The sequence below is a fragment of the Balaenoptera acutorostrata genome, chromosome 16 (genome assembly GCF_949987535.1).
Source record: "Balaenoptera acutorostrata chromosome 16, mBalAcu1.1, whole genome shotgun sequence".
Classification (NCBI taxonomy): Eukaryota; Metazoa; Chordata; class Mammalia; order Artiodactyla; family Balaenopteridae; genus Balaenoptera; species Balaenoptera acutorostrata.
In genome coordinates this window covers 56172800-56183848 of record NC_080079.1, presented here as the reverse complement: position 1 = coordinate 56183848, position 11049 = coordinate 56172800, and the positions used below count along the sequence as shown (strand labels likewise).

Below are 11049 nucleotides of genomic sequence, written 5' to 3'. Positions count from 1 at the left end.
AAGCTAACATAATTACAACAGTGTATTACTGACACAGGACTAGATAAAACAATGTAAAAAACCACAGACTCCAAAAACGGGTCCAAATATACATATATATACATATATATCTTATATATGCATGATAAAAGATAGAAATAGAATACCCAAATTGTAGGAGAATAATGAATTGTTCAATTAGTAATGCTGAATTAAAAAGTTAAGCATTTGGAAGAAAAACGAAATCAGATTCTTTCAGTTATATATAAAAATCAAAATCAGAAGAAAATATAAGTAATGATTTATGTAGTCTTAGAAGGGAAAAGAGCTAAGACTATCAGAGAAGAAAATCCAAATAAAATATTGATATATCTACACAAAAAAATATATAAAACATCTCTGCCAAAAAGTAAAACACAACATAAAATCAAAATTAAAAGTCTGATTTATTTGCAAAGTACATAACAGATAAATCAATAAGAAAATTAATATCTAAGTAGAAAAAATGGGATAAGTAAGAATGAGAAGAGGGAATTCATAAAAGAAGAAATACTGATGGCCAATAGTATGGAAACATGAAAAAATGCACAATCTTAGTAGTAATTAAAGAAACTCAAATTAATCAGTAATAAGTATCCAAAATCTATGAGCTATAGTTAAAGCTATAGTCAGAGGAAAATACACTTTACTTTTGTTATTAAAAATTTAAAAACCATAAAAAAGTGTGCTGAAAATAATTGAATTGAGTGTTCATCTTTTTAAAACAAATTTTAAAAACAACAAAAAATAAAGGCCAAAACAAATAAATATAAATATAATATTTCTTCAGGCCTACGAATAGATTTATAAGTAGGAATTAAGGATTTCCTTCATTCAACTCTTCTACTTCCAATGCAATATAAATATATGTACGCCTTAAACTTATACAGTGCTATATGTCAGTTATATCTCAACAAAAATGGAAGAAAAAATATACAGAGTGAAGCAGGACGCCCTTCACCTCATGAAGGGTCTACAAGGAAAGGAGAAGCCTGGCTTCCTGGTTCTAGGCCCTCCTGCAAAAGTGAGGGGGAGGCAGAAAGCAGCTATGGTGACTATATTTCTTAGGACAGTCGTTTCCCAAACTGACAAAAAACCCAGGTCACCTCAGGGCCTCGCGAAGGTAACAGATTTCTGAGATTTTGATTCACTGGGTGCAGAGTGGAGCTGAGAGCCTATGACTTTGGCTAGCATTCCGGGCAATTCTGCGGGTCGCTGCTCTGAGAGCTGCATGAGGTGGCATAAGCGCTGTGCTTGCCAGGACAGGGCAGGCTGGATTTGGGGTCGGCGGCGGCTGGCCCAGCCCAAGGCGTTTGTTAGGCTAATAAATGGTTACTTGCATTTCACTGCTTTTGAGCATGACACTTGTATTTGCTTGGACAAACCACGGGTCCATAGTTGGAGATACTGTTCTCCTCCCCACACAGGTTGCCACCAGGGCTAAGAACATCCCATCCAGGTGGACCCCCGCCCTGAGATCCTCCTCGTTTCCCAGCACCCCACCAGCCACTTCAGGTTAGGAGGACAGCATCAATTTTCAAAGTCCACTTCCCGGCATCTCCAGCCCACACTCCATGATAATGTTCAATCCCTTCCTCGTTAATGAGAAAAGAAAAGAAAAAAAAAAAATATCCCTGATTCCTGGCAGGTTCTAAAGCATAGTTCACTTACACAATAATGAGCAAACAACCTTGACAGCAATGAGCAAACTGTGAACCCTGGTTCCCGCACACCTCTGACAGCCAGAGAAGGGAGGCAGGCTGGTCCTGGGCAGGAAGGGGATTTCAGGAGTGTGAATGCTAGGCCTTCAGCTGGTACCCCAAGCCCCTGTCCTCTGGCTTGGGCATGGCTAAAAGTGAGAACAGTAGAGCTGGAAGACTCCAAAGAAAGACTGTCCTGTGGGAACAAGGCCTTGCCGTACCAGGATCCAGAATCCAGGCCAGAGCCCAGGCCTTGTATGTTGCGAGTTTTGGTAGTTATTTTCATTCTAGTACAGGAAGCAAATTGCAATCACATTGGCTGTATCTATACCTTCATGGGAGACTGCTGACTTACAGACATAATTTAAACTCAAAGTCCCCATCTCAAGAGCAGGGTGTGTTTGCCATTCTAACTCACTCAGTCTGACTTTCTATGGAACTGAGAAATTGGTGATAAGTGTTCAGGGCACAATGAGTTTGGAAAAAATTGGCAGGTAACAAAAACGGAAGACAGTTCTCGGATCCTGCAGCTTTGCCCCTGAAATGGGCCCTGCAGGTCTGCATCTGTGTGTGATCATTGATTCATCCAGCTTTAAAAGGGAGAAGCCATTACTGACCAATTTACAGATAGGGAAACTGAGGCCCAGGGAGCCAGCATGCCATGGCGAAGACTCCTATTCCATGAGAACAAACAACGGGGCTCAAGAAGTTGCTCAGAGTCCTGAAGTCCCGAGGGAAATGTGCTGCCCGAGGCCCCTGAGGTCTGTCCTTGGAGCACCTGGCTTCATTAGGTCCCCTGTGCAAGAGATGTCAATCATCATATGTCCCTTAGTAAAGGAAAACAGCCTGCCCTCAGCCCTTGAGAGAGTGAAAGAGATGATCTGGACAGTATCCTTGAATCCATAATTTCCCTCTTGTTTTAGGTCTTGGGAAGCCGGATGAACTGTAGTTTCTATCCTTGGACTCTCATGAGAATCCATTTTTAGGTTAACTCCACCTTCTCTTGAGCTGATTTGCCTGGGGCCCCACTGCTTGCTGATAAGAATTGGGAAGTGAATATAGGGAGGTTGTTGCCTCAATCCTAGACTGAGGGAAGAATGCCGGCCAGGGGATACATTTAGAGAGAGGAGATCTGAAAAGATGATCAGGTGCTCGATCAGGGGAAGAACCAGCTCTACATGTCCAAGAGGCTGGGGAGAAAGCTTCATGTCCCCTGGGGATGGCTTAAGGGTAGGGGAGCAGGGTCAGGTCTTGGGTGGCATAGAAAGCTCTCAGAGCAGGAATGTGAGGCTCTAGTGATTGAGGGATGAAGGGGGAAGGGAACACTGTGGAAGGAACTAGAAGGAGAAGACTGAAAGGGAAATGGAAGAATTTGAGCTCATCCACAGATTTTTATTGCATTTCCCTGACTGAGGGGGCACTCATTACATGCTGGGAAACAATTCCTGTGAAGCACATGACTGCATCTTGTACACTGACCTTTATGCACAGTATAAACAAAGGGGACAATCATCTCAGGGTAGACATGGTCCCCGCCACCCCCTTACATAAAATAGAAAGAATTATATAATGGTTACTTGTCCATTTTCTCATTTTTGTCTTGGCAATGAGAAAATTCAGGTGGAATTTTCATGCTTGGTTATGATAATTCTCTTGTTCTGGGTTGTCTTACATGTATCTTCTTTCCTTCTAAAAACTTTCTGGTCTTTCCTTTTTCCATTTGCCATAACCTATGTTACCTAGGTTTCATATGTGCCTCTAAATTTTAGGCAGTTTCCCATTCCTTTGGCAAGAAGTCTGGATTTGAAGTGCAAATAGTGAATTGTTCTGTACATCACAAAAGTACCCTTCTCACTGCCCCCAAGTGCAGTGCCTGAAGAAAAGCTTCATGAGGTTGAAAATTCAGTGATGTGACAGTCTAGGTGGGCCAGAGGCTGAGCACACAGGTGCTGTCTCCCTCACCCTGCCAGCCCCAATGTCTTCAGCACATCCCACACCTACCCCGATAGCCTCACAGAAGAAGCACACCTCAGAGAGAACTCTACCCTATAATATTCAATTCGCAGTATCCCACCCACTCGTCCATTTGGTAATTCTTTGGGGCACCCATGCAACAAATACTCATCAAGCACTTACCAAGTGCGAGGCGCTCCCTCTGGTAGTTCGGATACAAAGAAAAATAAAATGGAAAACTAATTTAACAAAGATATTTCATTGAGTTAAAATGGCCCTTAGCCCATTCATGAAATATTTTCAACCTCATTTTGTGATTGGCATACAGCTGGAACCGGAATTCACTCTCGTCCCCCAGTTTGCTGCCTGGGCTCCGTATAATCCCAGCTCCATCCACCCTGAGATTGCTCAAGAACATCCACGGTCATGAGTTTGATTGTGGGCCAAGATAGTGTCAGAACTCTGCTCAGAGGGAGGTTTTATTTGCTCACTGGATGGTGCTGCATAATTTGCCCCCTAGTGTGTGAAATGCACCTTTAGGGAGATTTTCCCTCTTGTCTCTACGAATAATGGACCCATTGACCTATAATGGGATGAGGATGTCACAGAAGAAAGGGGATGTTGAACATGGAGGCATTAAGACTGATGATGCCCCGTAAGGAAGGACCCAGCCCGCCTGACCATTTGCTTCCTCCCGCGATACTGGCATATGCCACAATATCAAAACAGTCTCCTAAAAGTATGCGGGAAGGGAAGGCTGCCCTTTGTTCTCAAGATCACCCTAGTGACTATAGGGAGGCCACAGCCACTTGGGCAAGTGAGGGGATTCCTAGGACTATTCACTGTTACCCGTGTAGGACATGGCCAAGTGTTACAGTTTTAGGGTATAGCTCATGAACAACTAAAAACAACACTCATGTCGTAGACAGGGCCGGGCTAGCCATGGGAAAGAGACATTGGCACCAGGTAGTGGCAACTTGGAAAAATGGGAATTGGATCTCTTGGAAGCTGAGACACTGCCTGCTCGGACACAGGTGTGGTCCTCCATTGATGCATCTGCTGGGCTGCAGTGTCCTCACTAAAAAAAGGAGAGGGTTTGAAGGTGCTTTTTCTGAGATTGACTCTGACCCAATGCTGTGCTCTTTGGCAGGACACAAGGTGTCCTTTGCCATGGACTGGACTGGACCAGAAACCCTCATGCCCCACGGTCAGTCTCTTTTCACTTCATTCTCCCACAATCAAATGTGTCCCCTTGCTTTTCTCCCATCCCCATGAAGGAATGAATCAACACTGGACACGGGGAAACTGGCACTGAATTCTCTTTCAGAGCAGCAGGGACCTCAGCAGGGAGCCAAGGAGGGGGCGGAGGAATCTGCCTCTTCAGGCTGGGAATTCACAGATGGCCAAGAAAGAGGAAGAGCAGGAGATGTCATTCCAGAGCCCGTCTCTCAGGAGGAGGACACAATCCTCCCCTGAGCCATGGTTGTTCGGCTCACCCTTCTTCCAGTTGCTGTAGCCCATCCTCCCTCCTGTTACATACATAAACTGGCCTTCGGTCACCTCATCTGTGATGCCCAGGAAAGCTATGTCAGGGGCCATGTCCTGGATGGCTTTGTTCTCCTCAGCATTCTTGGGGGTGGCCACGGTGGCCCCAAGCTCAGCGCACAGAGCCTTCACTTTGGAAAAAGGCATCTTTTCACTATTGGTCACGTAGAGCATCTTTCCAGACTTTTTACCCAAGGAGAAGCTTTGCACTGAAATCACAAAATGTAGGTGAGGTTGACTTGGCTTCAAGCCCAGCCTAGGACAGCAGATGAAAAAACCCTTCTCTGGGAACTTGGGAGTCTGGGGTTGAGCCCCATTCTCTACCACCCCTGGTGAGATCCTAGTAAGAAGGTGGAAGGCAAGTCCCTGGCAGCAAGCCGGGGCTCTCCTGGCATATCCCATCCTTAGGACAAATATCTGTTGAAAACTGTCCCCGTACAGGTAGACCTAGGGAAACATGCTTGAGCCCCACTGCCAGACGTGGGCACCAGGATGAGAAAGAGTCGTGGACCGCCATCTGAGGCCCGTGGGTGCTAAGGAAGGAGCAAAGATTCCAGAGTCAGCAGACCTCCACACCATCCTCCTTCCCACTTCCTAACTGTATGCTGTTGAATGAATTATCTAGACTTCCTGGACCTATTTTTTTCTCACCTGTAAATAAAATGGGTGTAATACCCACAAATAGGGATGGCAAGAGGATTGAATAAAACCACATTATGAGAAAATTCCAACCTAGTATATAATAAGTCGTCATAAGTGTAAGTTCTTTTCCACCGTCCCCCCAAAACGTAGAGCACTCTGGAGAAAAAGTTAGAGTCAAGAACACATTGGGGAGGCTGGGAGAAGATGGCGGAAGAGTAAGACGTGGAGATCACCTTCCTTCCCACAGATACAGTAGAAATACATCTACACGTGGAACTGCTCCTACAGAACACCCACTGAACGCTGGCAGAAAACGTCCGACCTCCAAAAAGGCAAGAAACTCCCCCCTGTACTTGGGTAGGGCAAAAGAAAAAAAAAAAGAAATAACAGAGACAAAAGAATAGGGACGGCACCTGCACCAGTGGGAGGGAGCTGTGAAGGAGGAAAGGTTTCCACGCACTAGGAAGCCCCTTCGCGGGCAGAGACTGCGGGTGGCAGAGGGGGGAAGCTTTGGAGCCACGGAGGAGAGCGCAGCCACAGAGGCGCGGAGGGCAAAGCGGAGACATTCCCGCACGGAGGAGCAGAGCCGACCAGCACTCACCAGCCCGAGAGGCTTGTCTGCTCACCCGCCGGGGCGGGCGGGGCTGGGAGCTGAGGCTCGGCTTCGGTCGGATCGCAGGGAGAGGACTGGGGCTGGCGGCGTGAACACAGCCTGAAGGGGTTAGTGCGCCACCGCTAGCCGGGAGGGAGTCCGGGAAAAAGTCTGCAGCTGCCGAAGAGGCAAGAGACTTTTTCTTCCCTCTGTGTTTCCTCGTGCGCAAGGAGAGGGGATTCAGAGCGCCGCCTAAACGAACTCCAGAGACTGGCGCGAGCCGCAGCTATCAGCTCGGTCCCCACAGCAACAGGGGCGCAGAGGAAAAAACGGAGAGATTCCCGCACAGAGGCTCGGCGCCGAGTAGCACTCAGCAGCCCGAGAGGCTTGTCTGCTCACCCGCCGGGGCAGGCGGGGCTGGGAGCTGAGGCTCGGCTTCAGTCGGAGCGCAGGGAGAGGACTGGGGCTGGCGGCGTGAACACAGACTGAAGGGGTTGGCGCACCACAGCTAGCCGGGAGGGAGACCAGGAAAAGGTCTGCAGCTGCCGAAGAGGCAAGAGACTTTTTCTTGCCTCTTTGTTTCGCTGCGCGCAAGGAGAGGTGATTCAGAGCGCCGCCTAAACGAACTCCAGAGAAGGGCGCGAGCCGCGGCTATCAGCGCGGACCCCAGAGACGGGCGTGAGACGCTGGGGCTGCTGCTGCCGCCTCCAAAAAGCCTGTGTGTGAGCACAGGTCACTCGCCACACCACCCCTCCCGGTAGCCTGTGCAGCCCGCCACTGCCAGGGTCCCGGGATCCGGGGACAACATCCCCGGGAGAACGCACTGCGCGCCTCGGGCTGGTGCAACGTCACGCCGGCCTCGGCCGCCGCAGGCTCGCCCCGCCTCCTCTGTACCCCTCCCTCCCCGCGGCCTGGGTGAGCCAGAGCCCCCGAAGCAGCTGCTCCTTTAACCCCGTCCTGTCTGGGCGGGGAACAGACGCCCTCAGGCGACCTACACGCAGAGGCGGGTCCAAATCCAAAGCTGAACCCCAGGAGCTGTGCGAACAGGGAAGAGAAGGAGAAATCTCTCCCAGCAGCCTCGGGAGCAGCGGATTAAAGCTCCACAAACAACTGGATGTGCCTGCATCTGCTGAATACCTGAATAGACAACGAATCAGCCCAAATTCAGGAGGTGGACTCTGGGAGCAGGAGATATTAATTTTTCCCCTTTTCCTTTTTTTTGTGAGTGTATATGTATATGCTGCTGGGTGAGATTTTGTCTGTATAGCTTTGCTTTACAATAGCTTTATTTTACTTCACTATATTATAGCCTCTTTCTTTCTTTCTTTCTATTTTTTCTCCCTTTTACTCTGAGCCGTGTGGACGAAAGGCTCTTGGTGCTCCAGCCAGGCATCAGGGCTGTGCCTCTGAGGTGGGAGAGCCAACTTCAGAACACTGGTCCACAAGAGACCTCCCAGCTCCACGTAATACCAAACGGCAAAAATCTCCCAGAGATCTCCATCTCAACATCAAGAACACATTGGGGACAGAAAAAAAGCTTACACTTTTTGATGTGATCCAGTTGTGATTTCAGGCTCCTTATCTGTCCCTCTAAGTTAGCCAGCTTAGCCTCGGCAACTATAAAGCAATAGGGAGAGGATATTTATTTAGAAGAAGACCCTAATTTGGAGAGCAGAGTATTTTGGAAAAAAAAAAAATTAGCTTACTAAAAAGTATTCTTATTCCAGAAAAATAAGAAAACAAAAAGAAGCAAAAGGAAAAACACTGTATTCCTGCCTTCTCAGATATACTTAGTAACTATTGTAAACTATAACTCTGGAAATAATAATAATACCATAAACTATAGCTCTGGATCCTTTTCTTCATATACTGCTTAAATATTGCAATATTATAATTATTTATAAGAAAAGGCCCAGCTAATTATTCTCCTTTCTGAAAATTTTTCTTAATCATATTTTCATTTCCTATTCTAGGCAAACTCTTTAATACGTTTATTATTTTGATAGGCCAGTGGACAAATATAAGAGGTCATCATTTTGGTTTTGTTGTTACTGAATTTATTTTACTCTGAACTAAGTTGCTGTGATGTTCCCCATTATCCAGGGGTCCTATGAGGCCAACCCTTTTCATGCCATTCTTGTGACAACAGACATGATCCAACAGCAGAGGGGACCAGTTTCCTCCCTTGCAGCCTGGAACCACGCACTGAACTGTTGCAGCTGAAGAAGGGCCAGGGCACATGTCCTACAGAGGTCTGCTGAGGGTGAGGTGGGCAGGGTTCTGAAGTCTATACCCGGGCACCAGTGGGAATCCCCTTGGGCCCCAAGGAGCTGAGAGGAATGAGGGTGCTGGGTCAGCAAGCAGAGCTGAGCATCTTCCAGTAGGGCAGCAGGAGATGGGGCACCTCCCACCTGGCCCTGGAGTTCCTAGGTCCTGGGTCCCCTCAGCCCACATCACTTGCTGGGGTGAGCTCCTTACCCGAACTGTCTCCACGATCTCCTTTGTGGCCCTTTGGTCCTGGAAGCCCAGGTTTCCCTATGTTTCCTTGAGGCCCCATTTTCCCTGGAGGGCCCTGCAAGCCTCTGAGCCCTTGCCCTGTTGGAAGAGGAAGGAAATGTGACCCAGTGTCTGTCGCTCATTCTCTTTCTCCAAAAGCTCAATATTTGATTGACCCCAAAAAACCACCACTCAGCTAGTAGTGATCCAAAGAAGAAAGATCCTCCTGCATCTCAGGGGATGGCCTGTCCTAAGGGCCAGCTCCCTGAGCAGAAAAGACACCCCTTCTCTAAGGACAACCACACATCACCAATTCCTGGGTGGCAATGAGGGATCCTGGAGAGCCAGAGAAGCATCTTTATTTTGGAGAGAATGCCCTTTTACAGGAATTTTTCTCAGTGAATCATCACCTACCATAATGAAAGCTGAGCCTCCTCATGTCTCTGTGCTAGATCCCTTAGAGAGAAAACTCTCCCGTTGGGGTAAAAGATTTAAGAAGTCAGAGCGGCCTGTCCTATACCTGGCTCTCCCTTTTCTCCCTTGGGTCCATCTCGCCCATCTCTGCCTGGGGTGCCGTTGGTGACCGGGATGCCACAGGTCACCACTGAACAGGTCTTCTGGACATCCTCACAGGCTTTTGTTTCTGAGCAGGATGCTGTCACCACACACAGAAGGAGGACAGGAAGTGACAAAAACAGGAACATGGTCCTTACCTTAGAGTGGAGAAAGTCAAAGAAAATAATTCCATCTCATTTGGTTTAGTCAACATTTGCTACCATCTCTGATGTGTTGGACCCTGTGCTCAGGGCAGCTGACACAGAGGGGGATATCACAACTCTTGGCCCTGAGTTACTTCCAGGCTACTAGGAAAACTACTACTAGCACAAGTAAAATGCATTAGAGTTAGATCAGTGCTAAAACAAATATAGATGCAAGAGTAATATAATGGGGGCCCACTTTCCCTGGGGCTCTCATGCCCTGTGGGCCCAAGGGTCTACAAATGACACACAAGCCCTGTTCCTGATGGCCCGGCAAAGAGGGCTCATTTCTTGCATGACCTGTGGCTGTTCTCTTCTCAACTCCCTTTCTTGAGGGCCTAAGTAGCCTAAATTTCCCTCTTCTTCTCCTTCCTATGGACGCTAAAGGTAGACTCAAACTATAGCATGTGACCCATTGCTTGGCGGGACCTGTTTTACAACATCCATTGTCTCATGTCACATAAAAATCTCTGTTTTACACCTCAGGGCCCCAACCACCCCCAGAACCACAGCTGTTTCCCCAACAGCCTGTCAATCATCCTGTTTAATAAAGTCTCTACTTTGTGACAGGCACTTGCTGGGACTCGGGACCCAGAGTACCCTGAGGTATGGAAACTTATTCTGACCCTGAGAATGGAACCTTCTTTGGTCATTGATCCTGGCCAGTTGACACTTAGATTTACCTCCTTCCCTTGGTTTGAGATTTTCCACTGAGAGGCCATTTTTCCAGCCAGAACCCAGGCTCCTAAAATTTCTGTTCACCCTGGGCCCAGCAGGGTCAGCTCATACGTCTCCTCCTGGCAGGATTCTCTGCATGCTTCCGAGACACCTCTCCGGCTCTGTGCCCCCATCCAGCCATCAGATTCCCATCCAGCCTTTGCTCGAGCTGGTCCCCTTCCAGGAAGCCTCACAGCCCAGCCCCCATGGGCCTATCCCTCTGCTCCTCTCTGGCCTCTAATTCCAATGTCCCTGCCTTTGCTGCATCACTACTGCATCTGTCCTTGGCCACCCTGGCCTGTCAGCTCCCTTAACCCTTCCTTTCCTCCAGGACTCAGTGAGAAGTAGCAAGTTGGGAGGGAATTTTCTTTCTTTCCTTTTTTCTTTTTTTTTTTAGGATTTTTAATTTTTTAAATTTATTTTCTCTCTCTTTTTTGTTTTGGTTTTTTTTGTTGTTTGTTTGTTTATTTTGTTTTGGCTGTACTGTGTGGCACGTGGGATCCCAGTTCTCTGACCAGGGATGGGACCCATGTCCTCTGCCGTGCAAGCACGGATTCTTAACCACTGGACTGCCAGGGAAGTCCCGGAAGGGAATTTTCTTTATCAAATCTTCTCCACCTTCCCTCTT

At 47.8% G+C, this 11049-nt stretch overlaps 1 protein-coding gene across 2 annotated transcripts; it reads right to left on the bottom strand.

The window, feature by feature from the left end:
* Nucleotides 1-4673: 4673 nt before the first annotated feature.
* Nucleotides 4674-9654, bottom strand: LOC103013990 (mannose-binding protein A-like). Of its 2 annotated transcripts, XM_007177934.2 has the most exons (5): nt 9467-9654; nt 8929-9045; nt 7993-8067; nt 5232-5425; nt 4674-4749 (listed from the first exon to the last, which is right to left on the bottom strand). In XM_007177934.2, the coding sequence occupies exons 1-5, from the start codon at nt 9648-9650 to the stop codon at nt 4747-4749; spliced, it is 573 nt and encodes a 190-aa protein (XP_007177996.1). In that variant the 5' UTR covers nt 9651-9654; the 3' UTR covers nt 4674-4746. The 2 variants fall into 2 exon arrangements, with proteins under 2 accessions (XP_007177996.1, XP_007177995.1); XM_007177933.2 differs by lacking the exon at nt 4674-4749 and having other exon boundaries at nt 5012-5425.
* Nucleotides 9655-11049: the final 1395 nt, after the last annotated feature.

Bases quoted from the DNA above. Each gene is read 5' to 3' on its own strand.
- LOC103013990 (XM_007177933.2), bottom strand. From the start codon at position 9,650: ATGTTCCTGTTTTTGTCACTTCCTGTCCTCCTTCTGTGTGTGGTGACA. The intron at 9,046-9,466 runs GTATAGGACAGG...CTCTTCCAACAG, and splicing joins GGGAGAAAAGGGAGAGCCAG to GGCAAGGGCTCAGAGGCTTG. The intron at 8,068-8,928 runs GTAAGGAGCTCA...ATTGCTTTATAG, and splicing joins AGATCGTGGAGACAGTTCGG to TTGCCGAGGCTAAGCTGGCT.